At 41.7% G+C, this 25,772-nt stretch overlaps 1 protein-coding gene across 1 annotated transcript in view; it reads left to right on the top strand.

The window, feature by feature from the left end:
• Positions 1-305: 305 nt before the first annotated feature.
• The window catches only part of ZBTB10 (zinc finger and BTB domain containing 10), a 29,854-nt gene continuing 4,387 nt past the window's right edge, over positions 306-25,772 (top strand). Inside the window, exons 1-4 of the mRNA XM_030501387.1 lie at positions 306-1,531; positions 8,702-9,599; positions 22,485-22,658; positions 24,584-24,759. Coding sequence (XP_030357247.1) covers positions 596-1,531; positions 8,702-9,599; positions 22,485-22,658; positions 24,584-24,759 — 2,184 coding nt within the window. The 5' untranslated portion in view covers positions 306-595. The remainder of the gene's footprint in view (positions 1,532-8,701; positions 9,600-22,484; positions 22,659-24,583; positions 24,760-25,772) is intronic.

The raw sequence follows: 25,772 nt of genomic DNA, 5'->3' as shown, positions 1-25,772 counted from the left end.
GGCTGCGCGCGCCGCGCCTAACGGTACCGCCGAGCCGCGCTCCAGCCGGGCAGCCCCGCGGACCCGCGGCCGGCCCCCCCACCCCGCTGCGCTTGCGCCGGGGAGCGGAGCGGGGTCTGCGGCCCCGCCGCGGGAGGGCGGGGGGTGGGAGGGTGTCGCCGCTCACCCCCTCCGCCGCGCGGTGGGCGGGGCGGGGCGCGCGGGCGGTGCAGGGTCGCGTGACGCGCCCCATGTGTGGCGGCCGGCCCCCCGCCTGCCCGCCCCCCGCTCGCGCTCCCCCTCCCCTGCGGCGGGCGTCCCGGTGCATTGTGGGAACAGCCCGTTGTTCATTTGCCATTCGACCCGATCCGGGGCCTGTCGGGACGGAAGCGCCGCCGAGCGGGATCCATTGTGGGCAGCCTGCGGCGGTGATCTAGGCCGGGGCGGGGGTGGGGGGAGCGGCCGGACTCCGTCTTTCTCGCGGCCGCCACCCCCGCCCTTCCCGCACGGCAGCCGGCGCCTCCTTCCCCCGTTCCCGCGGGCAGAGCCCTCGGCCGGGCGGGGAGCGGCGGGGCAGGGGCGCGAGGCGGCGGCGGGCGGGGGGCGCGCGCGCGCCATGTTCGCGGAGATGAACCGGCGGACGCTGGCGTTCCGCGGCGGAGGCCTCGTCACCGCGGCCGCGGCGGCGGCGGCCGCCGGCGGCGCGGCCGAGACCTGGGACCGGCAGGACCCCGAGCCGCTGAACGGGCGCGGGGCGGACGAGGAAGTAGAGCTGGAGGGGCTGGAGGCCGAGGAACTGGAGGCCGCCGCCGACGAGAAGGAGCTGCTGCTGCCTCAGGACGCGGTGTTGCCCCCCGCCGCCGGCCCCATGTTCGCCGAGAGAAACCGCCGGACACTGGCCTTTCGGGGCGGCGGGGGGCTCCTCGCCGCCCCCTCTGCCGCTAACAATGGCTGCGAGGCCTCGGCCTGGCCGCGGAAGCACTTCAATGGGCGGGGGGCAGACGAGGAGATGGAGCTGGAGGGCGCGGAGGGCCTGGAGCCGGAGGGCCTGCTGGAGGGGAAGGAGCTGGCCCAGGACGGGGGCTCCCTGAGCGACAGCAGCGACGACGAGGAGGACGGCGAAGGGGGCAGCCTGGGCGACGGCAGCGGCGCCGAGGGCGGCAGCTGCAGCAGCAGCAGGCGGTCCGGCGGCGACGGAGGGGACGAGGCGGAGGGCAGCAGCGTGGGCGCGGGCGAGGGGGAGAGCATCAAGCACTTCCCGCTGGCCAGGCCCAAGTCCCTGCTGCAGAAGCTGCACATCTCCTTCCAGGGCTCCTGGCTTAAGGAGTTCCCATGGCTCTACTACTGCCAGGAGACCGGCCTCATGTCCTGCGCCTGGTGCACGGCCGCCCTGGCTGCCGCCGCGCCTCCCGAGGTCATCATCGCGGGGGGGCCCCTGCCCGGGGGACACGACGAGCTTTGCAAGGGCACCCGCAACTACAAGCGTACCCTGCTCCTGCGGCACCACCTCTCCGCTGAGCATCGCCTCAACGAGCCCGTCAGCCCCGAGCAGGTAGGGCTGGGGCGGGTCGGGCTCGGGAGGAGGTGTTCCTGCGGAGTCCTGGGGAGAGGACGGGCTCCCCTTTCGCTTAGGTGGCCGTTTTTTATGCCCACTTGTGTTAACTTACTTAAATGGCTTCCTGCGTGTGGTGTTGCCTGGCGGGCTCGGCACGCTGCGCTGCTGTCGCACGCTGTCCCCGGAGCGGAGGACGAGTCCGCTCTCGGTTTGGGGGGACGCTCCCGTGGGGTTCGGGCGGTCAGCGTTGCCGTTTTGCGGCCCCGGAGCGCGAACTATTGTTTATGGCTGTGCCTGGTTAACGTTACGCGTTCGGAGGGAGCGGGTGCCGTTTTCATTAGTTCATGTCGCGAAGATAAACCAGCAACGTGGGAAAAAAAGTTGCGTGCGAATAGCAGTGTCGCAGCACTGATTTAAAAACACTCGTTACAACTTCCTCCTGCGGTACCGGGGAGGGAGGGGGTAGTGTCCGGCTACCGACTGCGTGTGAAACTGGTACTTGGCGGTGCGAAGTTAGAATTACTCTGCTCTTCTTAACGGTGTGGTCCCCGCGCACTGATCAGATAACTCTGGATAGTCAAGATGTTCTTTGAAATCTGCTCCTTTTTTTCTTCCCGATTGCGTTGCTGTAGATTGAGTTACTGAGCAAGAAGTCTGCAATTTCTTGGTGTGTGTTTGAGATAAACATGTGGTTTCCTGAAAGCCATGTTACTATGCCAGCTCTCCTTAATGCTTTAGGACTAGCGAAGCTCTTAGTGTTCCCCGCTAAACTTAAAATTACTACGTTTCCTGGCTGCTCTTACGAATAAGGCAGGGTTAACTCCAGAACATATGCTGATGAAAAGCTCCTATAGAATACTTGAGCTAAATTGCCAGCCTTCTGCAGCCTTTCCTCCTAAGGACGGCTGCACCGCGAAAGTTCCCTCGGATCGCCTCGCTGGTGCTAAACTTGCCAGCTGGCACAAGCCGATGTGCTTCAGGTTAGGCTAGTACGTGAGCTGTTAGGCTGAACTGGAGTTGTTAGCTGGAATTAACCCTCGATCGCTCTGTTTTTCACTATTTAGAAGTCAGTTTTAATTGAAACACCCACCTTGGTTGTACGGCTGTATCTGAAGTCCAAATTGTAGTGCGGTAGTTAAATTGAGCTTACTGCTTGAGTGCTTTAAAGGAGCTCGGGGTACCTTGGACAAGAGCTGCTATTCTAATGTTTGGGTAGGATATCAGGATGGCAGATAAAATGTTAAGTAAACATATGCTTTCTTAGAGCTAGTTGGAAAAGATATGCAAGTTTTATGTGAAGCTGCTGCAGGACTGCAAGGAAAACCTTACGGAGCATAAACATCAGTTATCAAAAACATTTTTGGATTTACAAATGAAACAGTCATGTTCGAGATGAGTAATACTACCTTTTCAGTAAGTGTATCCCTAAGGCAGCTATTGTTAACAGACGTTTCATGGCAGTAGGTCATTTTATCAGTTTCCTCCAATCTGGGGTTTGTTTTTCAGACAAACTGGCTTTAAATAACTTGTTTCTAATTTTGAAACTTTCATAGTTAGTTTCTTTTACCTCTTTCTATCTTTTTTTTGTTTTTGTTTTTAAACATTAAACAATATTTTTGTTTAATGATTTTGCAGTATATTCCTTACCATCTTGTTGACTAGTTTCTAACTTTGAGTTACAAAGGTATGTCCTGTCATAGCGTAGCCTTATGCGTCACTAGATGTGGCTACTTCATGTCACACTTCAGAAGTTTCTCTCGCTCCCAGTAAGCTACAAATAAATAAAAAAAAAAAAAAAAAATTGAAACCTATTCCAAACAGTTTTTCCTACTGAACTTCGTAGTTTTTTCTTTCTGTGTTCCTATCCCTGGTCTGTTGTAAGACTGCTAAATACTGGGAGGTCGGAAGGGGGACAAAGTATTATTGGCTTGTGTGCCACAGTAGCTTAAAAGTTCATGTAAGTATTTATTTGAAGATTAGCCTTTCATTGTCATGGGTATCTTTATAAGAAATGAGCCTCTGCTTTTATACCACTGAGAGTTTAAGAAAAAGTATTTGTAGTAACTGTAATAAGTGAAACAGCAGGACAGGTGAGATGCATCAGTGGTTCTTTTGTGCTGTATTAAAGATAAGCTTCTGTGAGGTAGCTGTACCGAGATCGGTGTTTTCAAGTGGAAAACTGCTGGGTGCATCCCTGTGCAATTACATTTCAGTTGAAAACTTCTCGCAAGGGAAGGAACTGCAGTTTTTCAGGAGTCAGTGTAGTTTTCTTTGTGGTGCAGTTTGAGGTTACACTTGCTTAATCAAAAATCTGATCAACAATCTCTGTTTCTTTTGGCTTTTATGTTTAATTTCCATATCCTTTCACACTTCTAATAGTACTTGAATTTCTTGATACACATGTTTAAATTAATACCAAAACAATAGACCCGGTTTTTCCTTAATGCTATGATACCAGATACTTGGAACAAAAGTAGGTAATTTGTACCCTGACCATATTTCCAACATACATAATGAGGCAGAAAAGCCGTTTTAGATTTAATGAAACTTGGGAGAGATCTTTCAGCCTTTGTGTTAGAGACAACACACATGTATTCTTGACTTGACAAGCTTCAACTGCAGGGCATGTTTAGCAGCTGCTAATAAACATATGGCATAATGCCACTATTCGAGTGTGAAAAGGAAATTGTAGGTGTTAAGACAGTAAAGCAGTGGGAATTTCTATAGGTCTGTTGGATATTACACTCATGAAGAAATGAGTGATGATTTTGGTTTATTTTTGGGATACATTTAATTTGGAATGCCAAAATACATCACAAGTGGTTGCAGCTGCTGTAATTCGAGGGTATTGAGCTGTCAGTTGGTGCCTCTTTCTAAGACAAAAATCTTGACTTATTTTTCTATTCTAATTTTTAAAATAATCTGTCTCCATCTTAGAGCTCAGCGAAAGATACAATCTGCTTTAAACTACCTTTGGTTTTTTAATAAATAGACTATTGTGTTCAAAAAATCTTAAGAAATAGACACTTACTGGGAAATCACTGTAAAAAATTCAATTCTGTGATGAATTTAGATCCGCAAGATGCAGATTTATTGGCTGATGTGGGTTCTTCCTCTCAAAGACGCTTCTTAAAACGTTTTCTCTCTGGACACAATTTGGAGCTGAGCTTTGGAAATACTGCCAGAAAAGCTTTCTCCAGCCTAGCAGGCATGTTGGTTTAAAGCAGAAGCTCTCAAAAGGAGGAAGGCCTTTGATGTGTTATTTTTTCCATGTGAACTGTAATTGTTTGCTTTTCGTGAGCTGTCATGAATAGAAGTCGTGCTTCAGATGTAAGAGTTACACTGTAGTGTTCTAAGTTAACTTCTTGAATTACTCTTAGCAGAGCAGAGAAGTTGAGGAGGAAGTCAGGCCTTCAGAGTAAGGACAGTCATTTACTCTTTGTTTGGTTTTTTACATAGTGCTTTTACTAGACCTCAATCTACTCCATTGGATGTTAAGCACTTAATGGAACAGTTTGAAATCGGAGAGATTTCTGTGGGCAATGCTAGGGCATGTAAAACAGTAGCAGAGCATCATGTGTGCAGCTGATAGGACCATATTTTAAGATAATTTTTCTCTGTAGCAGCATGTGCTCCTGGTAGGTCACTTTTGTTAGAGGATCCATTTTTCAGGCTAAGAATTAATGTGGGGGCATAGGGAACTGCTGTAGAGTAAGGTGTGGTAGTGGGGAAGGGATTACAAAAATGTGGCATAACTACTTTTCATTCCATGTGAGATGGAACCTATGGTTAGATTGGTTTTGCTTCTCTTTTTTAACTCTCTCCTTTCACCCTTCACTGTTCTTGCTCCCAGGGGACAGTATGCTGATGACACAGGCAGAGAAAGAAAAGCAAGTTTCTAGTAGCAGAGTTTTGTCATCTGTTTCTGCTCCTGTTAGCTTTTAGGCAAGTCTAATTAGTGAATTATACATACGAAAGTAATTTTTCTTTGGGTGTATTCAGATGAGTCTAACTTGACCGAAAATGAGGATGACATTAGTTTCCTTGAGTGGTCTCTGTTCTGTTAGATGGCTTCTTGATCTCACCTACAGAGAGAAGTTTTTCAGACTTATAATGCTGTAGATTCCACAAACAAAACTGAAATACTCCTGATCTTTAGTCTAGATTTCTTATTATTTTTTATTAAAGGATAAGGTAGTTTGGTGTTGAAATAGGAATATGGGGTGGTGCTAGTATTTAGTCTGTATTCTGAAAATACAGTCTAAGCAAATGTTATTGGTTTGTGATGTTCATGAGAAAAACAGTACCCTTATGATGATGTGCCATGAGCACAGCAAAAGTAACAGAAGCTTGAAAATACACTTTTTTGATCTTCTGTAATGATTTTCTGCACCTTAACTTCTGTTGAACTGTATCATACTTGTTCTGCACAAAGGGGAGATGCTTAAAACTCTCCAAGGGACATTGTTTATTTCACTTTTCTCATGGTAAATGTCAGTTGTACTTGTCACACTTGCTGTGCAGAGGCTTGATAACAGTTTCATTTCATTTGAGGTGTGGCTCCTTTAGGGTTAGCTAAAGCAGGGTTAGCTACTTCCATACCAATGGGCAAACAGTTGTTTCCAGTATTACAGTTAGTTTTAAAAATCTTTATGTACTCATTTCTGCGAAGCTGTAATACCAGTCTCTTTCCACCAACACACCTCCCTATAGATTGGACATTAGTTGCATAATGTCTCTTATTTTCACTTGGTCTCCTGGTCTTCTCGTAATGAAAACTTCAGTCTTGTTTTTCTGTAGCACTTCTGTGATTTGCAGCTCCTTTTTCCATGCTGGCTTGTTTTCTTCTTAGGAAAACAACAACAAAACCCCCCCATTGTAAAGCTCAATTTCTCTTTTTGTCAGCTTGACTGAATACATTCACATGCTCAGTTAAAATGTTATATATCATCTCTCTCAATTTTTGAATCAGATTTGTAAAAAGAAAACGGCTGCAGATTATTTTTAAATTTTATGTGGTGTTTAACATGTTCTCAGAGAATGAAATTGTCAGCTATCATAGCACCTACCTAACATTAATTGTATGAGGTGCGAGTCACTGATGATTGACTTTGACTAGAGTGACAACACTTTAGGGTACGATAATTTTATCTTAATCAGATCCAAAGTCAGTGTAATTGGTGTTTTGAAACTACGCAGTACTCTGTTGCTGGAGTGACAGGAAGCTAGTCCAGATCCAAAATCTGTTGAGAACTTAGTGATACACATAGCTGTCACACGTTTGGGATGTACTCTCTGTTTCAGAGCTCTGATCTGATGGAGTACTTGGGTATGTCAGGAAGTACACACAAAAAAAAAAAAAAAAAAATGAAGCCAAGGTTGGACAGAGATCTGTTGCCTTTTTTCACATAAAAAGCTAATTGCTTTTATTTCTGCCTCATCTTGTCACAAGTGTTTTTCTGAGTAGGGTAGAGATTTAGACACAAATTCAGTGTGACGGCAAACTGAAATTTCTCTGCAGGAGATGCTGAAATGGTACACTTTCTGTTTTGGTTATGCTGGGCATTATTTGCTGCCTATAGATGTAAGTACCATTTTAGAAGATGTAGTTGCACTTTTTGTTGTCATCCCAGGGATCCACACTGGGATTATAACTTGAGGTGAGTATTAATTCAATGCACTAATTCCTGTGTGATGGAAAGTGACTTCTTATTTTTTAACATAGCTGGTTTCTGCCATAGTCCCAAATTAAGGGTAGTACTTCTCTGCAACATATGTTTTAGCTCCAGTATCGATCATGGGCTCATGACAGCGTTAACATTACCTTGTTAGTGCTGCTTGCAAACTGTAATGTTGAGGCAGTTGAGTTTTAATGATACCTCTAGCCCCCAAATCTGCGATTTCCTGTGTTTTAGGATATGAGAGGTGAAAATAATGATGGATTCTGCAAAGTCTGATCTTTTCTCATCTGAAACCATATTTGAGCCAGCCAGTTTTGTCCTTATTTGCTAGGGAAAAAGAGAGAGTTTTGGAGATCCAGCATAGAACACTGTCATCATTGCTGCTCTTGATGGCAGCATGCGTCAGTCAATGTAAGCATGGTGTCAAACCTGCCAGTCTCTGTTGTCTTCTGCTTTCTCCTAGCTGTTCCTTTGTAGCAGCTCTGAGTTCTCATTGTCTAAACATCAGTCAGAGGTTTTCTAAGTGCTCTAAAATCCAGTTCAGATCTCTTGTTACTTATGAGCCTCTCACTGTCTGAACTAATCTTTCATAACAGGTAATTTCCTGGTGTTGGATTGTCTGATATTGCTTTTAGCAAAATCTTTAAACCACATTTGAGGTCCCATCTTAAAACGGTTATAGAGAGATAAATAACTACATACTGTCTGTGTAATAAGTATGTACCAGTTAAAGGTGTTCCTACTAGAAAGTTGCAGTGAAGCTTGATTCAAGAAAATCACAGTTAAATAATGTAAGGGAAGCTTAAGTTTCGTTCGGTCACTGCAATATTCTGTCACTTGTCATGTAATATAGCTGTTTAATCCTAACCCTGGCACAGTTAGAAAATAAAGAATAAATGCCTGATTTGTAGAACTGTATGAGAAATATATCTGCTATTATAACTGCTTCAGTGACATGTTTTATTTAAAACATACAAGCCAGATTGGGAGATACAGACCTAACCTTTATATATTCATCTTTCATCATGAGAAAATGTTGAATCATTTATCAGGGTTCTACTTACCTGTTTAAATGGAGATTTCTAGGGAAGAGCAGGGGGTTGGATATATGAGAACCATCTAGTTAAAACTTTTGAAGAGAGACTCCTGAATCTTTAATATATGTGGGTTAAGAAAAACAAGTACTTTACACTTAACTAAATCTTCTTACTTTTGGCTGAAATGTCACTTCCTTTGCCCTCAGGGAATTCTGCTGGTTCTGGTTTTGTGTCAAATTTGGGGGTGGACGGTGCAGAATGAGATCGTGATACTTAGTTTTCAGAAATGTATTTTTTAATTATATATCCTGCCTGCCTTTGTGACCAAGAACATAAATAACAATCATTTGAATAAAATCATCTTATGTTCATATCCGTATTATAGTGTTGGAGGACTAAGGAGAGCATTCATTAAGAGGTAATTATGGTTGTGGTTTTTTTAATTGCAGGAGTCAGAGTTGCCGGCAGGACTGAATAATGAAGGATACTGTGATTTTAACAGCAGGCCAAATGAGAACTCTTACTGCTATCAGCTCCTGCAAGAGCTCAACGAGCAGAGGAAGAAAGGCATTCTTTGTGATGTTAATATTGTGGTGAGTGGGAGGGTCTTCAGAGCTCACAAGAACATCCTGGTTGCAGGCAGCCGCTTCTTTAAGACTCTGTATTGCTTTACAAACAAAGAAAGCCGTAACCAAACCACTGTTACCTATTTAGACGTTGTTGCTGTTCAAGGTTTTTCTGTCATCTTGGACTTCTTATATTCTGGTAACCTCGTGCTTACGAGCCAAAATGCCATTGAAGTGATGTCGGTGGCCAGCTACCTTCAGATGACGGAGGTTGTCCAGTCCTGCCGCAACTTCATTAAAGATGCCTTAAACATAAGCATAAAATCAGAAGCTCCCGAGACCGTTGTAGTGGATTACAACAGAAGATCTGTTAGTAGGGATGGCTTGTCTCCAAGGGATCAGAAAGTTGCCAGCTTCTGGGCAACACGAAACCTTACCAACCTGGCAAGTAGCATAAAAACTGAGAACGATGGTTACTCGATTGATGAGGGCCAAATGGAAAGCTACCAAATGAATGACTGCAGTTGGGTCCAGGACAGCTCACCTGAAATGGCTGAGAATGAATCTCAAGGTGAGGGAAAAGTTTTTGTATGGAATGACATGGGTGCACAGGGACAATCGGTTCAAGAGCCTGGAAAAGCAAGAAGGAAAAACCAAACTGCAAAGAGATTTATTTATAATATACCACCTAATACTGAAGAGAACTCGGAAGATTGCTCAGTGTTGCAACCGTCAGTCCCATATCCAGAAGAAGATTTGTCATTTATTAAAGAAGAAGCAGGTAAATATTGCTTAATGTCAATTGTGTCATTTGAATAAAGTACATGACAGTGTAACTTTTATAAGGGTGTGTTGGATAGGATCTTTAGTAAAGGCAGCACACCAATCAAGTTACTAAAGCAGTAATCTGCTTTAAACCTGATTCTGTTCCTTAGGGCACGACAGTGTATCTTTGGCTAGAGAAAGAAACAGCACTCCTGTGCCATGCAGTATGTAACATGGTGTTTGCATGCTTGTTGGGGATCATTACCAGCAGTAGAAACTAAAATTCTTACGTTTACATTTAATCTGTAGCCACTATTAGGCACAAAATCGAGGAGTGAGAACTGGTGGTCGATGATGGTTCTTTCTGGTTGCACAGAGAGAAAGGGCCTTTATAATTTCCTTTCTTAACGCTAGCGAAAGATTCTGTACATAGGGACTACCACCTCCATCAAGTTGTGCTGGAAAATAGGATTGTGCAACTTTTATGGCTTTTAAAAAATGCTCCACTGCTAGAAATGTGTACAGGTTTGACCAGGTGATCCTTGAGGTCCGTTCTGACCTGGTATTCTGTGGGTTTTCTGGTGATTTCCCTCGTCTGATTGTCACACACAAACAGAAGTCAAGTTTTATTGCTGTTTATTGTAGGGTATGTGGGAAACTACAAAATGGAGCAATCCTGGCTAGTGTAATAGAAACTCTTAAAGCAAACTTGTGAGCCAGATTGGAAAGAGATGCCACAATGACATATAGTAGAGGGAGTATCTGTTTGTCGAACTATTGTTTAGTCAAATCCAGAGAGTGAATTCATAGGATTTTTTTTTCCTGTAAGGATCTATGCTTAATGTAAATGCTAGAATAAGATTAAATATTTGTTTTCTAAACAGATGCAGTTGACACAAAGAATTATAAGCAGACTGTTCACAGTGTAATTGGGATTTGGGGCAATATAAGTTCAGGTTTTCATTTTTTAAATTATTATTATACTGCATGGATAGTTGAAGTATATATTTGAAGTGCTGCCATTTACGTGTATCACTTCTAGATGAATTGACAGTTTTGAAAACTTACTGCAGTTTAGGAGTCAAAGGTGGATTTGAGACATAGCTGGAACCAAGTTCTTTAGATGTCTGTTTGACAAGCTTTTTAAAGCATATGCCCCCTTCAAACATCAAGGCACTGTAGATATCCTCTGCTTCCCAGGGTCAAGGGCTAGAATTCAGAGGGAAATAAAAGCAAAAAAAAAAAAGCGCTTGCACCTGTGGGTATAGAGTATTTTTGGATCTTTTTGTGTTCCGGTGACAAAAGAGAGATTTGAAAGCAACCTGAGTTCTGGGAGGGTTCAGGAACCTCTATTTATTTTGGTGGAAGGAAGGGTGGCTGTAGTTTCTTCCTGTACCCCCAGAATTGCTCAAAAACAAGGGTGAAATAAAGCCTTTCAGTAGTGGCAGGGATAAGCCGTTTCTCCTGAGGCCCTGCAGTGGCTCTGCCCGTGCTGGTGCACATGCCCATTCACGTGGCTGGCAGTGCCAAGGTGCGAGCAGGCAATAGCCAAAGTGGAGCAGCCCGGTGGAGGAGGGCATGTGGCCACTCCACTCATGCTTTACCCTACAGCGTATATGCATGAGCACCACAGTGACTTGTGACAATGTAGAGTAATGCAGACTGGAGCTATGGATGTGTGCATCTGGCACGTGAGCAGAAGCCATTACAAGATGCGTCCGTATAGTTATCAAGTAGTGTGGCACAACAGGGAGCAGCTCTGGAGAAGCAGCTGTGCTGAGGAGCTGACATTCATTCTGTAACTGCTTCAGGGGTTTGCGTATCTCTGGTCTTCATCTCTAGGCTCAGTGGGTAGGTGTGCTGTAGCTCTGCCGTTCAGCTGGGGAGTGTGCGCTTGTGGAGTGAGTTTCCTGATTTTCTTATACCATCTAAGCTTTTTTCAGATTGCACAGGGTTTCTTCTGGCTGAAATAAAACAGAAGCTGCCTTTCAGGAACATGCTTATTGTGTGCCAGCTGCTAATAGGCCTTGGGTCCACAGCTAGGTTAGATCTAGCTTTAACTAAAGCACCTTTGGACATTGAGTCCACAGCACCCGCACAACAGATCTGCCCATGCTGTGCTATACTACTTGCTAATACAAGCTGAGTTGCAGCGGCATGAAAAAGGGCAGCAGAAGGACTGGAGCAGGAGCTGAAGACCTGTATATTAACTGCACGAACATCAATTTCTGACACAATTTAGCATGTGTAGTTGTGGAGTAGATACTCAGCCTCTCTCTGGAAATACCACAGAGAATATGTCTACTAAATGATGTGCCCAGCAACAGAAATACATACTTGTTTGCATTCTGCATAATTTGAATATGTGCTGTGGAGCTTTCTTGAAGAAATAATAGAAAATACAGGCAGTATAGTAACGGTTAAAGTTTAGTTTAACCATTTAGTCCTTGTTCAGTTCTTTTGGACAGAAGCATCAAGGTTTCTAATAAGTCATTGTAGTAAAAAAAGTTAAATTACAAAATACATCCATGCAACATCTGAATGAAAAGAGCTGTATTAGAGGCCAGGGACACACTGAATTTGTGCTGTGGTGTCTGTCCAAAACCATTGAAAGTTCTGTGATTGCAGGAGGAGTTCATTTTATTGTGTCAACTAATGATCTCCTTGGTACTCTCAGAGCGCAACATAAGTGGTCCCAAGTGAAAAATTACGTATCCTGTCAGTGTTAGAGCTATTTTTGGAAACCATATCTAGTATTTTTCTAAGACTGTTACTTTTATGAATTTCTTATGTATATGCGCATTGTTTAAAACAAGAGATATTGGAAGTAGGCCTTGGTATAGCTTAAATTTCACCCATAGTTTCTGCTCTAGCATTAAATGTTCTTTCTCCTATATTCTGGCTAATTTTTTCTTTGCTCTCTGGGTAGATTCTACCCTTAAACACTCTGTTTTCAATTGTTCCCTCTATGCCCAAGAAAAGGTGGAAGAGGGAGGAGTAGAGAACTGGAAGAATGACAAGAATGAGTTGTAGAGTAACCTGCAGGTTATACGGTAACTTCTTAGTTGTGGATTAAATTTCTTGTGGAGATGAAAAGCTACCAAATATAATAGGAACTGGGAATTAAAAATGCATAAGAAAATGTCTTCTGGAAGAGATAAAAGAATGCTGTGAGAAGAAGAAAAAAAAAAAGCATAGCAAATTCTTACGATGAAAGCTAAGGAGTGCACTTTCTCTTTGGTTGATAAAAGGGAAAGAATGAGCTGCTTCTGTTGTGCTTTGTCATGGGCTGATGGGGATAACCAACACCAGCTGTGGTTAGGAGATGTCTCGTTACATGCAAAGTGAGTTGCTATGTCCTTGATTATGGTTTTGGGTTGTCTGGTGGTTTTGTGAGAAATACCATAGATACAGCAGTAGGGAAGCCTATCTAAGAACACTCTTCTTGCTGCAAAATTTTACCCCAGAAGTCCCTACCTTGAATTCTACAGTAAAGGGACTTTTCAGTTGGGTACTGCTAGGTAAGTATTGAATAATCAACAATAAAAGCTTTCTGAACGGTCTGCTACCCTTCTTGTCCCAGTAAAACATGTTTTACTGCTTCTTCCCAAATGTGAGTTTTCCTATGGGTATCCATAATGAAATGTCAGCTACTCCTTCTTAACCTGTGCTGCCAGTGAGTTTATATTTAACACCTTCTCTGTAAAAGTAGCACTTTGAGCTTGAAAAAACTCCATGAAGTTGACATGGATTTTAAATTGCATGTACTGTCTTACTTCAGTTACCTACTCTTACTGAAGCTTCCAAGCCTTTCTCCAGTTTTAGCTATACTAATTACAATAGCCATGTTTCTTTACGCTGAATGTCTTGCTATTTTCCCTTCCCTTGGAGTTAATAATCTGCTAAAAAATGTCTTTATTGTTTAGAGCTGTGGTGCATCCTGCAATTAACCATTTACCATGGTGAAAATAGTAGTGCAGTCAGTCAGCATCTCTTGGTTTCCAGTTCATAAAAACTCAATGATTTTAATTCATCGTATTCTTAATGTCCATTCAGAGTTGGTTTTTTATAAGTTTTTATCACTTCTTGAATTTGTTCATTTGGGTCTGGTTTTTGGAATGCAAGTGTCCTACCCACAGGCTTCAAAACACAGTGGTGAAGTATTGCTTATGCTTTCCAGAGCTGACAAAGGAGGCTTGTATATAATATCCCAACAGCTTTACAAAGCTACCACTGGATGACTTCTTACCATGATTTTCAGGCTAGATAATGCTATATCATATATTGCGGTGGGGGTGAGGGAAAGGATAACAAGGGCAGGATGAAAACAGCTTTTTTTGTGGAACAAGAGGGTTCCTGAGTGATTTTGTAGGGGTTCTTAAGGATTTTAATTCATCTTGTTATAGAAGTTACTACTTTTCAGAAGGATACAAGCAGCAGCTAAACCTGCTTTCAAAAAATGTAGTTCTGGTCACAGTTTTGGTTATGACATGAAGGAGCAGCATAACACATCTAGGCAAGCAAGGTGGATGGGTTGGGGTAGGTTATATGGTGTCTACAGACCTTTTCTACCTGACAAACCTCTTTTTGTCTTGGCGCAAGTGAAGTGCAGGCAGTACATTCACTTTGTCAACCTGAAGTGCTGATTTGATTTTTCTGCTAGCTCATAAATGAGATGATGATGATGACAGCAACTCCATGAAGAAAACCAGGGCCTGTGTATCTTCTTGATTAATTTGGGGGCATAACTCCAGTCACAGAAGTTAGCTATGCTATTTCTTCAGCTAGTTTCCCTTCTGCTTCTTAAAGATGTAGCTCAGTAAGTCAAATATAATTAATTTTTTTATCATGTTGAGCAGTGAGATGTTTCAAATCCTGTTGGATTGTAGCTGATTTTCAGAGTAGTGTGGAGCTTTTTTTTAAACTATCATGAAAATTAGAATACAACTTCCTTTAAAAGCTTTTTTTCCAGATAGTAATTACCCTAGAAAATAAAGTCTTGTATTTTATCCACAGCCTACATGCTTGTCTTCACGTATCTATCCATTCCCATATGATATTTATGAAGCTAAATCTCCACTAAAGGATATTTTTAAAATACCCTTCATGCTTCACTGATACAGTACAGAAAACCAACATTAGGTGTCTTATTTAACCTGTAGGTTTTCTGTGTTGGTAGGCCAATTCAGTTACACTACCATGACTCTTCTGAGAGTACTCCTAAGCTAAAGCGATGTTGTCACAAAAGAGTTTGTACAACTATAAATTGATCAGTTTGGTTACTCTGGGCTTACAAGTCTTAGTGTGTTTTGAGGGGTGGTTTTTTTGCTTGTGTTAAATTTGAGGGAAGGGATAGGTCGTCCTCAGTGTTGGTAGCTGAGTAGAATAGGTTTTAAGTGGCATGTAACTTGACTAGAAGACTTCTCTTCAGCTTCTCTTTTTCAGGGTCTCTTTCCTTGCTGAGTTGTTTTGCTTGCTGCCCAACCATTTATTCTCTGTGCACATTCTGGAATTATTGTGTACAGAGTTTGTAGTTATTTTTGGGGTGGAGGAGAGAGGTAGGCAGCATTTCTTACTTGTGCTGGTTTCTGACGGGTATCAGTAAATACATCCAACCAGAAATGTGCTCAGTGTAGAAAGTTTATGTCAAATGTAGAATACTATAACATAGCAAGCTTACAGTGTGTGTTTACCCTAAAGCTCACTATAGTACTTGCAGTATATGTGTGCTGGTAGGAGTACAGCTTTAGCAGCCAATTTCACTTAAACCACTAGCCTTCGTTGCTGCAGCTTTGTAAGTCACAGGCTTCATTCTGTCATACTGGGAACAGTGGAGAGGGGAGGTAGCAAGATCAGAATTGTCATTTTTACTGTAAAAATGTAGCCACAGTTGCCAAACTTTAGTTACTTCTGGTACTCCCAGTGCCCTGGGGTGATAATTGAGGAGATGCGATCTTTAAAGCTGGAAAAAAACCCCAACCCTTGGTTAGGCAGCACTTGTCTTTCGTGGTCAAGTCGTGTATGCAAAGTATGAGCTATGTGAAAAAAAAAAAAAAATAAAATCCAGTCTCTTACACATTTGCTTGTGACTTGAGTTGATCCCCTTTCTTTAGGATGTAATGTTGCATGTTACTTTGTGAGGAGAGCATGACACCAATTTGACTAGCTTATTTTCTCAGGTACCCCCAGATCTTGTTCTGCAGAGTTCTCAAGAAAGTATCTGGGATTGTTTTTAGTTAGTTTGGTTGGTTGTGTTTTGGGTTGGCTTGTTTTTGGAAGGTTTGGGGTTTTTTATTTATTTTGGTATTTTTACAGATTTTTGCCTCTGTCTTGTACCTGACTTTTTGTCAAAGCCCAGTGTAAAGACAAAGTCCCTTGGTATTCCTGGACAAAGTTAGGCTTTGGCAAAACAAGTCTGGAATAAATGCTGCTGAGATACCAGTTCAACACAAGGGGTTTGGTCAGTTATGATACTGCTTCTAAGACTGTCTGTGATTAGAGAAACTAAGATGAAGATACCTCCTTAGCATTTCCTTTCACTATTTTAGCATAAAAAGTTGTTTGGATTTAAGCGGTCCCTATACAGCAATGGTATCTGTGCTTATGTATTTACAAAAGAATACAAACGAAAACCCGTATCTGTTCTTGGTGTACTTGTCTCAGCTACAGTGACATCAGTGGTCTTCAATTGTGATGCTCTTGTATTTCTTGTCCTTCAAGCTGACATTTAATTCTTCAAGAAAATATGTTTATAAGCTACAACAGGTAGCTGATAGAATGGTAGCAATAGCAGTTCTCTAATGCTGATGCAGAAAGGAAGTAATGGCTTTACTGTGTAGAAAAGCCTTGTATTAGGGCTAAGATGAAAATAAACTTAATTTCTCTTTTTTTCTTAATTGGATGCTTTTTTACCCCCTCATTAGGGAGAAACCGACAGCTTTGAGGACAAATCAAGCTTATTTCCTTGGGTTCGTTCTATAGTCACTCTTTGAAAGAGTTAGCAAGGGAATAGGAGCAGAACATGACACCAAAACATTTCATTTGGTTATTAGAGTATCTAGAGTGGTTGAGTTTGTTTTTTTTACTGTATTGAAAGATCTTAATCCTAAATGCCAGTCAGTCTTTAGGAGTTTCAATACGCCTTTCAGGTGTATTATCTCCTTGAAAGTCCTACTTACATTAACACTTAATTTGAGGTACATCCTTAAATTGACTTGTTGGCAGTGTTCATGATCCAGCCCTTGAGCTCACAACTTACTCCAGAAGTTTATGGATGAATTTATTTTCTTGACAGTAAGGTCAAGAAGGGCTGTTTTCCTGAAAAGAGCTAACTGAGTCTCATACTGTTTAATATCTTTATCAGCGATGGGGATAGTAGTACAGAAGACACTGTCTGCAAGTTTTGCAGGTGACATCAAATTGGTGGGAAAGGTTGATATGCTGGAGGGCAGGGCTGGGTGGCTGTTCAGATGGACCTCAACAGTCTGTAGGAATTGGTCAACAGGAGCCCCCAAGATGCTGTGCAAAGACGAATGTGAAGTCTCGCATCTGGAAGTAACAGCCTAGTGCATCAGTACAAGCTGAGTGCTATGTAGGAACTGTCAAAAAGAATGACGGGGTCCTTGTGGGCAGCAAGCTGAACATAAGTCACTACTGCAGCCTAGGAGCAATGCAGGCTAGCCTCATGGTGGTGGTATTAGCAAGAACATAGCCCACAGGCTGAGGGAATACTCCTGTACTCAGGACTGGCAAGACCGCATTTGAAATCCTGTGCCCAGGTTAGGGCAGCCCAGCACATGCTGTCAAGCTGGAACGAGTCCAGTGGAGGGGCGCTAATGTGGTTAGGGGGATGGAGAACATGTTGAGAACATGAGGAACTAGATTTGTTTAGTATAGGGGAGGTTGAGGGATCTGCCTGCTGTCTTCTACCACCTTAAGGGGATTAAAGAGAGAATGAACCCAGCTGCCTTTAAGGGGTGCACAGTGAAAGGGCAAGAGTCAGTTGTCACAAGCTGAAGCTAAGGAAATTTCAGTTCTGTATGAAGAAAACTTGGCTATGAGAACGGTTGTGTTGGAGCAGATTGTTTAGAGGGTTTATGGAATCTCCCATCCTTGTAGATATTTAGAGCTTGGCAAGGTCCAAAGCAACATACAGTCCAGCTTTGAAGTTAGCCCTGCTGTGAGCAGGAGGCTGAAACTAGGTGACCTTCAGAGGTCCCTTCGGACCTAAGTTTTTGTTTGAGTCTGTGATAGTCCCTGGAGAACAATAACTCCCCCACAAATAAATGTCCTGGATGAGGAAAACTCTTACTATCTTGTGTTTCACTGGTTTAGCCTTTATGGGGAAGAGAGCAACAAAATAGCTTTCTAATGTGAATGGCACTCCTTTCTCAGGAAGGGGTTTTTCAGGCATAAATGACAACAAAGTGGATGGTATATTTGGCATCAATTTGTTGGTCATGTGGCAGGGTTAGATGGTGATAGATCTGCCTTCATAGTCAAGGCAATAAGCCTTTTTTTTTTTTTCTTTTTTTTTTTTTTTTCCCCCATGAATGAGAAATAATAAAAATCAAGAGCAATCTGGATTGGTACATAAGGTTGCATTGGCAAAATATCTTTGTCTGAGCCTTCTGTTGCAAGAGGCAGTTGAGAAGTAATATGCTTATCAGAAGCAAGGTTAAAGCTGCGAGTAGTACTCTGGGACAAATGGAGTACAATATATTTTGTTTCCCCCACCTTCCCAGTATGTCTGTCTCTGCAGTGCTGTTTTTTCTGTCATGTTACCTAACACAAGCAACAAATCCAGCTCTCTAATAGCAATCCAGATTGTATCAGTAGATTACCACTGCTCTCTTTACAATCCTTGGAAGCTATGGCCTAATCACTTATCCTGTCTACTTTCTGTCTTTTTTTAATTGATCTGGATGAGCAGTCAGTGCCAGAAAACCTGGTGGGAAATAGTAGTATTCCCTTCTGTTTTCTTTTGTTGCTGTTTTTAGTGTTAACGTGTATAAAGAAAGAAGAGGTTAAGTTCTTCAGACGACTGTATCCAGTGTGAATTTCTGTATCTTCTCTCTCAGTGCACCCTAGGGTCCATATCTCTTTCTATAATGACCTGTTCAATGGCTTCTGTCATTGATCTTCTTGTCATTCTCCTTGATCATCCCCTACTCAGTAATGTCTCCTTTTCTTCCCCAAAAATCTGTATATTTCTGGTTACAGAAAGAGAACAAAACCTGTTAAACTAAAGATGTCATTGCTCAGATGCGTTCTTTCTGGTGGTGCTCCCCTACTTCTTGCCTTCCAAAACTGAAAATTGGTGTGTCTCATTTCTGGTTATCCTTGTTCCTGAGAACAAGCACAGTAGAACATAAAATCCTTCCATAAAGTTAGTTAGTTGTGTAAAAAGCCTACACAACCACTTTGTTGTATTTCAGGCTGTCTTTCTCTCTTCTCAAATGGACATCTTGAGAATCTTAGTGCTGATAGTTAATTAGCTTATTTGTATCCTGGTTTGGTTTTATTATTTCGGGTTGGTTTGCTAGAGGATTTTTGGTTGGTTGGGTTGGGGTGGGGGGAGAGGTGTTGGTTTTTTGGTTTTTAAGATCAGGTTACTGATAGAAACCTTTAGCCCATGGAGGGTGGAAGAATGGGAAGATGTGGGAAGTCTAATTGACATCTGAATTATGAACTTGCACCTCTTTTAGGACTCAAACTGTAAAAAGTCATCCTTGGATCAGAGAAGAATTGTGGTCAGATGACCTGGTCTGACATACAGAACATTATTGCTTCTAATTACCCTCTGTTGTTTTTTGGTTTGCTTTTGTTTTTGTTGGAGATCTTTTTTTTTTTTTTAAGATCTTTCTCGTTGCTGTCTGTATTTCCCCCTTTGCCCCCAGCCTCAGTCTAGCAGTACAGCTGCATATGTAGTTGTTCTCAGTCTCCTACCAAAATCACCTGACAGGAACAGTTTTGCAAGCAGATTTCAGGGGGCAGTAGCTTGGGTGGGAGGAGGAATGGGAGAAGATGTTACAAGCCACAACAGGGCTCTGTAACCTCTTATGGTTGGCTCAGCTACAGCCAGAAGCTTGTCTCACTATAGGGTGTGTGTCCACTTGGGAAAACTAGTGGGGGCTGGGTATTGCACTTCCAGTTCCCAGTCTATATATGTAATTCATGTCTTTCCTATATGGATGAGCCATTAGGCACTAAAAATGCCTTTTTGTTTTGTTTTGGACACATTATATGTCCGCTTAATCTAGAAAGCAGGTTTTCTAGGTCAACGAATTATTCTAAGAATAAGCATTAGGTTTAGTTATGATCTACTTAGTCCTGTACTGTGCAGAGACTGACAGTCTGTAGCAACCTCTTATCTCTTGTGGTATCTGTGCCGGTGTTCTTTCTTGTTATAGCAGGTTTTCTTTTCAAATTGGAGGTAGAAAGATTTAGTAGCTATTATCTACACTACAACTCTTAAGTCTCTTTGGCCGTATGCCGAGTCTTATGCTAAGATCTAGATCTGTGCAGGGATTTGAGCTCCTGACTTCCCTCAGACTTCAATACCAGCTGTGAGCATGAATGTTCCTAATGAAATTCAATTTGTGTTCTTAGATCCAGAAGAACTGTCGAAGTGATAGTGTTATAAATGTGCTCAGCTTGGTACAACTCTTACTTATGGTCAGTCTTTGATGTATGCTTATTTTGAAGTAATCTATGTGATATTTGCTACACACAGCATATACAATGACATCTGTGAGCAGTAAAGGCTTGGTGTGTTGATCATATAGATAATTCCTTCCATAAGAGAGGTGTGTGTGATTAAAATGTTTTAATCATTGATCTTCCACTGGTCAACTAAAGATGGAACAGTTCTATTAGAGGGGAAAAACCTACAAAGAAAATGTCTAATATTTAAAACAGATTATAGAATGTGTTAGCTTTTTATCTTGTTTGGTTTTTTTCCTGCTAATTCCTGAAGCCTGCTTTAATTTGGAGGCTTTTAGCCTTGAAGTCATCTTTGCTCTTGCCCGGACTGTACATCACTGGTTTCTCGCTGATCCTTTCTTGTGTATTACAGAAGGAAGTTTGACTGCTCACCTCAAAGGAATGTGTAGTTGGCATGTCTATAGGGTATCTGTGTTCTATTCCTTGAGCTGCTGTGAGATGCCTTTGCTGGAGTCCATAGCTCCAAGTTAGTGTAAGGAGTTCTTGCCTCTTTTGGACATAACAGCTATTAGAGTCAATAATTATAAAAAACAAAAAAATATTTTCCTCACTACTTTGTTTCTTAACGGAGAGGGAGATTTATTCCCTTCTCCTCGCCCTGCTGTCTTTCTATACCGAAATAGCTAGGTGCGTGAGCTGAAATAGTGGGATTTCTCTTCCTTCGTCCACTTAAGCTCTGCTTTTTAAAAGCTCCAATGGAATACCTAGTTTGGGAGTCATGATTCAGCTTTGCTTATCATTTGCCATTGTCTAACGGATAGGATAGAATTATAAACTTCCTATTTGTTAATTGAGATCGTTTTGAACTGCTGTCTTGTGTTGCCAATGAACCCACTACTGCCAAATGTAACACTGAGCAGTATGTGTCTAATGCTGCGAGGGTTTGTAATCTGTACTTTTTCCCAGTAGAAGTGTAAGTTGGGAGGGAGTGTTTCAGTATGCAGCTTACCATGAGCTGCATGTAGTTTACACTAAGAGAATTTCCTTTCCTAGGAAAATCCATAGGGACAAAGTCTTTGGACTATTAAAATGTACAGTCTCAGATTTGAAAATGAAAATGTATCTATTGACTATGAAGCCCTTCTCAAGACTTCTCACGTCGGTAACATTGGGAACCCAGCGTGAGGACCCGAGCACCATGCAGACACATGAAAGGAAATCTGCCAGTTTCCAGCGCAGTCTGTTTATTTAACGACTGTGTGCCTGTGAGGAAAGCAATGGAGTTATGAGTTCATGTTTTCCAACAAACTTCTGTCTGAGGGATGGGGGAGGAGGGGAAGAACGATTTGCACTCTTGCCAGAAGTCTTTGCCCCTCAACTATGATTTTGTCAAATGCCTGGTGTAGCTTTCTTGTGTGCTATTTATAGTTCTCTGTGATGTGTAGTAGTGATTCCATGTTCACTCATGCAATTCCTCGTTACAAAAGTATAGGATTAAACGAGCAAGGATCTCTTTAAGGCATTGTTCACTTCTGAATGATTCTGTTCTCTTTAAAGTGGCGAAAAAAGCTATGAAGACCATGCGAACTGCATGAATAGCTTGTCTAAAGACCAAGTGTGAATATGCAAACTAGTCTTTTAAGCTAGTATATTATGAGTAATTGCGGTCTCTTGAATTGATGTGGTTACAGAGTAATGGAGATGATTATTCAAAAAAGGGTTTAGACATAGCTGTAGGATACTTCATACAAATAAAGGTACTTTAAAGCACTTCATATACCACTGAGATATTTTAAGGCAATAAAGAAAATCACACCTCCGTTTGAAAATGGTTACTTTTATATCAACTAGACTGCCTGTGGTAGACCAGATGAAGTCACTGCACAAAGTAGTTGTGAAGAGCATCCAATGGAAAACTTTTTAGCCCTGTCATGATGATAGTGAAGGACTAAATATCCTTACCATAGAAGTTCCTGTAGTATGAAAAAGGCTTTGAATTTTTCTCAGGATGGGGAGAAGAAATGATGCTGTTCAGAGTAGTTCAAAGGTCTCATTTAATTGAATTGAATACAGTTATTTCTTCATTTCAGTATTGAAGATCATGTGGAAAAAAGATTATAATTACTATTTTAAGCTTTGAAACTTTTTTGTCACAATTTGAAAAGGATATGTATTTTGCTAAAGAACATGACTGATTAGAACCTAGGAAGCTAAAGTAAGACTGTGTCTGTAATAGGTACTTCAAGTGACTTCAAGTATGGACTGATGCCGGGTACTTCAAGTGACTTCAAGTACGGACTGCTGCCGGGTACTTCAAGTGACTTCAAGTATGGACTGTTGCCGGGTACTTCAAGTGACTTCAAGTATGGACTGCTGCCAGAGTCTTGGCCAAAAGAAGCTTGGGAAAATGGCAAGTATATCTGATGGAGAGGAGGTTGTTTTTTTGCCTCTGGTAGGGGTTCTTTATCTTCTGTGTCACTGCTGGTAATATTTGATTAATTTGTTTAGAGATTTATAAGATCAAGTGCCAACATCATTATCTTCACTTCATTTGCCTTTTTGGATAATGTAAATAGGAGTACTTCTTTGGAGGGAGGAGAATTCAGATGTATGGAGAAGTAAGAATAGGATTTATATCAGCTTTTGTGCCTGAATATGAAGACACGTGAGGTCTTTAATGATCTAATAGCTTCCCCCCTCCCTTTCCCTTAGTAAGCTAACTATAGATAAATGGGCTTTGAAATTGAGCACTTTGATGAAGATACAAAGTTAAGTATCACTTTAAAAGTAGATCTCTGAGCATACCTCCTGCTATTAAAAATAAAAACTTCACTGCAGTAAAGGTTTTGAATTCAGTGCAGCCGTAACTAAAGCCTTCTTCAGCCAAACCTGGTTATTACATCATCTGCCCTTTCACCATTTGCGTGCCTTTATTAAGAGTTCAAGCAAGCAATTATCTGTAATTTATTTTCCTGTCTGAAAACATACCAAAAACACAATCAGATTGAAAATAATTATTGCTAGATCCTTAAAATACATAGTCTTCAGTGAAAAGAGAATTTTAAGGACTGGGCAATAGTAATGCCTATATCTTCTCTGTAACTTTGTGCTATGACTGGGATGTGGTTTGTGGTTTATGGTTTACTCTAAATATTTTGATTTTTACAGCAGAAGAAATTGGGTCATAAGAAGGTGAAATTCACTAGCAGGCAAGGGATTAGACCTTGGGTTTTAGGCGGTCTGCCTGGTCTTAAACTGTTAAATTTCCATATATCCTACAGCCCTGATGTCTGCCTGTCTGTCATACCCCTGTTGATGTGCATAAGAGTGCAGTTAAAAACCTTGATAAACTTACTTTTCTTCATGGAAGCATGTGACCTTATGTTGACATGCAGCTTGCATGAGCGCTCTGGTACACCAAAGCAAACTTAATATTAGCAAAACTTAACTTCCATGTTATGATGGATTTTGAAGCTAGGAGGCAGCATCTTGGATATAGGCACACAGGCACATAACACACAATTCCTTCTTCCTGTCAGCATGAACCTTAGAAACTCTTACGCATATAATCATGTAGCTTTAGCCAGTGCTTTTTGGATGCTTCTAAAAATCTAAATGCACGTATCCTTTCAGCAAGCTATGTTGTCCTTGGTCCAAGGATATGAAAATAGCTCTCTTCCATCACAGGGAAGAAGTAGGACATTGCTACTTCCAGAAGTGTTTTCTGCTCTCTTTATTTTTATTACTGTTAAACCAAAAGAGACTTTAGGTAGAGAATAGCTAAGATGTGAATCAGTAACTTCCCTTTTTAGCTATTTCAGAATTACACTACTGCTTTCTCTCCTACTTTTGTCAATATTCATTCTTGCTTAGTTATACTTTCTTTTTTCATTTATATGTAGATCTTGGCAGGCAGCTCCTGCACATAATTCTAAAGAGAATGTTGGGAGAGGAGACTGAAACTGTGTAAATGCTACAGAGCTAGAGGGTTTCTAATCCAGAATGCAGTGTTTTCTGGTATAAGTGACTTCCAGAAAACAGAATACTGCTACCTTGTAGCTAACTTACGTAAGACTTCTTTTCAAAGAATTGATCTGTATTTGTGTAGTAAAAATTCCCTGGTTACAAGTAAGTATTTTTCTAGCAAGACCATATATGCAGGACCTACCAGTACTTGTAGTTGCTGCAGGCAGACTGTTGTGATTTGGCTGATGAAAAGTCATGTGGATGCTTTGTTGTTTCGGCACCTGTTTATTATTGTGCATCAGACAGAATGTACTGACTTTTTTTTTGGTGTTTCTTCATCTTTTCTCCTGATGGCTTATTATCTTGTAGGCGATTCCTCTGCTTTAATCATGAACAAGTTGAAGTGTCCACACTGTAATTATGTAGCCAAATACAGAAGAACACTAAAGAGACACTTGCTCATTCACACAGGCGTGAGATCTTTCAGTTGTGACATCTGTGGGAAGCTGTTTACTCGAAGAGAGCACGTAAAGAGACATTCCTTGGTAGGTAACCTCAAGTGTGTGTGTATATGTATGCACATGTACAAGTGGGTTTTACAAATGTTTTGGAAGTTGGAAGAAACACTGTTCTCGGATAAGGCATAATGTAAGTTGTTTTATCTTCATCTGAAATGGCTGAAGATAAACATCTCTTTGTGTTAACTACACCTCTAGTATTCTATTTAAATGGAAAATGCAGTATCAATTAAGACAGTTGGAATTCTGATAAAGATGTGATAAAGAGATGCAGTGTATCTATTCTGTGGATAATGAAAGGAAATCTTGGCTTAGTGTTACTGCAGTAGAATAGCACATCTTGTTCTATAATGCTGCATCACCATTTTCTGTGAGGACACTGTTAATCAGCAATTGCAACTTACCTTGGCTTAGTTCTGAAATACTTATTTCACAGCTGGACAGAGCTATAGTATAGTGTGTGCTTTAAGATTTAGGAACGAATGAGAAGTACCTGAGATGCAAAAAGTAAATGTCCTCCTGACTGGCGTTCTGCCAATACCATAATCAGCAGTTGAGCTTACACTGTCCTGCGCATGTTGCATAACTCAGGATTTGACCTGAGTACTGTTCATCTGAGGATCCAGAGGAAGTATTACCTGCCTTGGGTATTGTGCAGGCACTTTGTATCTTTGTAGGAAACTAACACTTCATTATGATATTTAATGTATAAAATCCAAGATGTGTTTTAGGGGAGTAATAAAAGCAGTATCATATTGGTGGTGAGAGGGTAATAATATTTCTCCAAGCTGTGATTTAAAAAAAAACACCCCTCATTTTGCAGATACTCAGTACATGGAATGGGGTATATTGCACTTCTCCATTTTGATAGCTTTCCTCAGTCCTTTGAGAATCAATGGATCACCTTGCTCTCTCATGAAGGTGTTCCATAAGTTTCCATAGCGTCCTCACAACTGGCTTTTTGTTCCTCAGTGAGGAGGAAGAGTGGTGGTGACCTTCCAAATTTTAATGCGGATGCAGAAAGACTTTTGGTGCAAGTC

The sequence above is a fragment of the Strigops habroptila genome, chromosome 1 (genome assembly GCF_004027225.2).
Source record: "Strigops habroptila isolate Jane chromosome 1, bStrHab1.2.pri, whole genome shotgun sequence".
NCBI classification, from domain to species: Eukaryota; Metazoa; Chordata; class Aves; order Psittaciformes; family Psittacidae; genus Strigops; species Strigops habroptila.
This window is presented reverse-complemented; position numbering and strand designations above follow the sequence as displayed.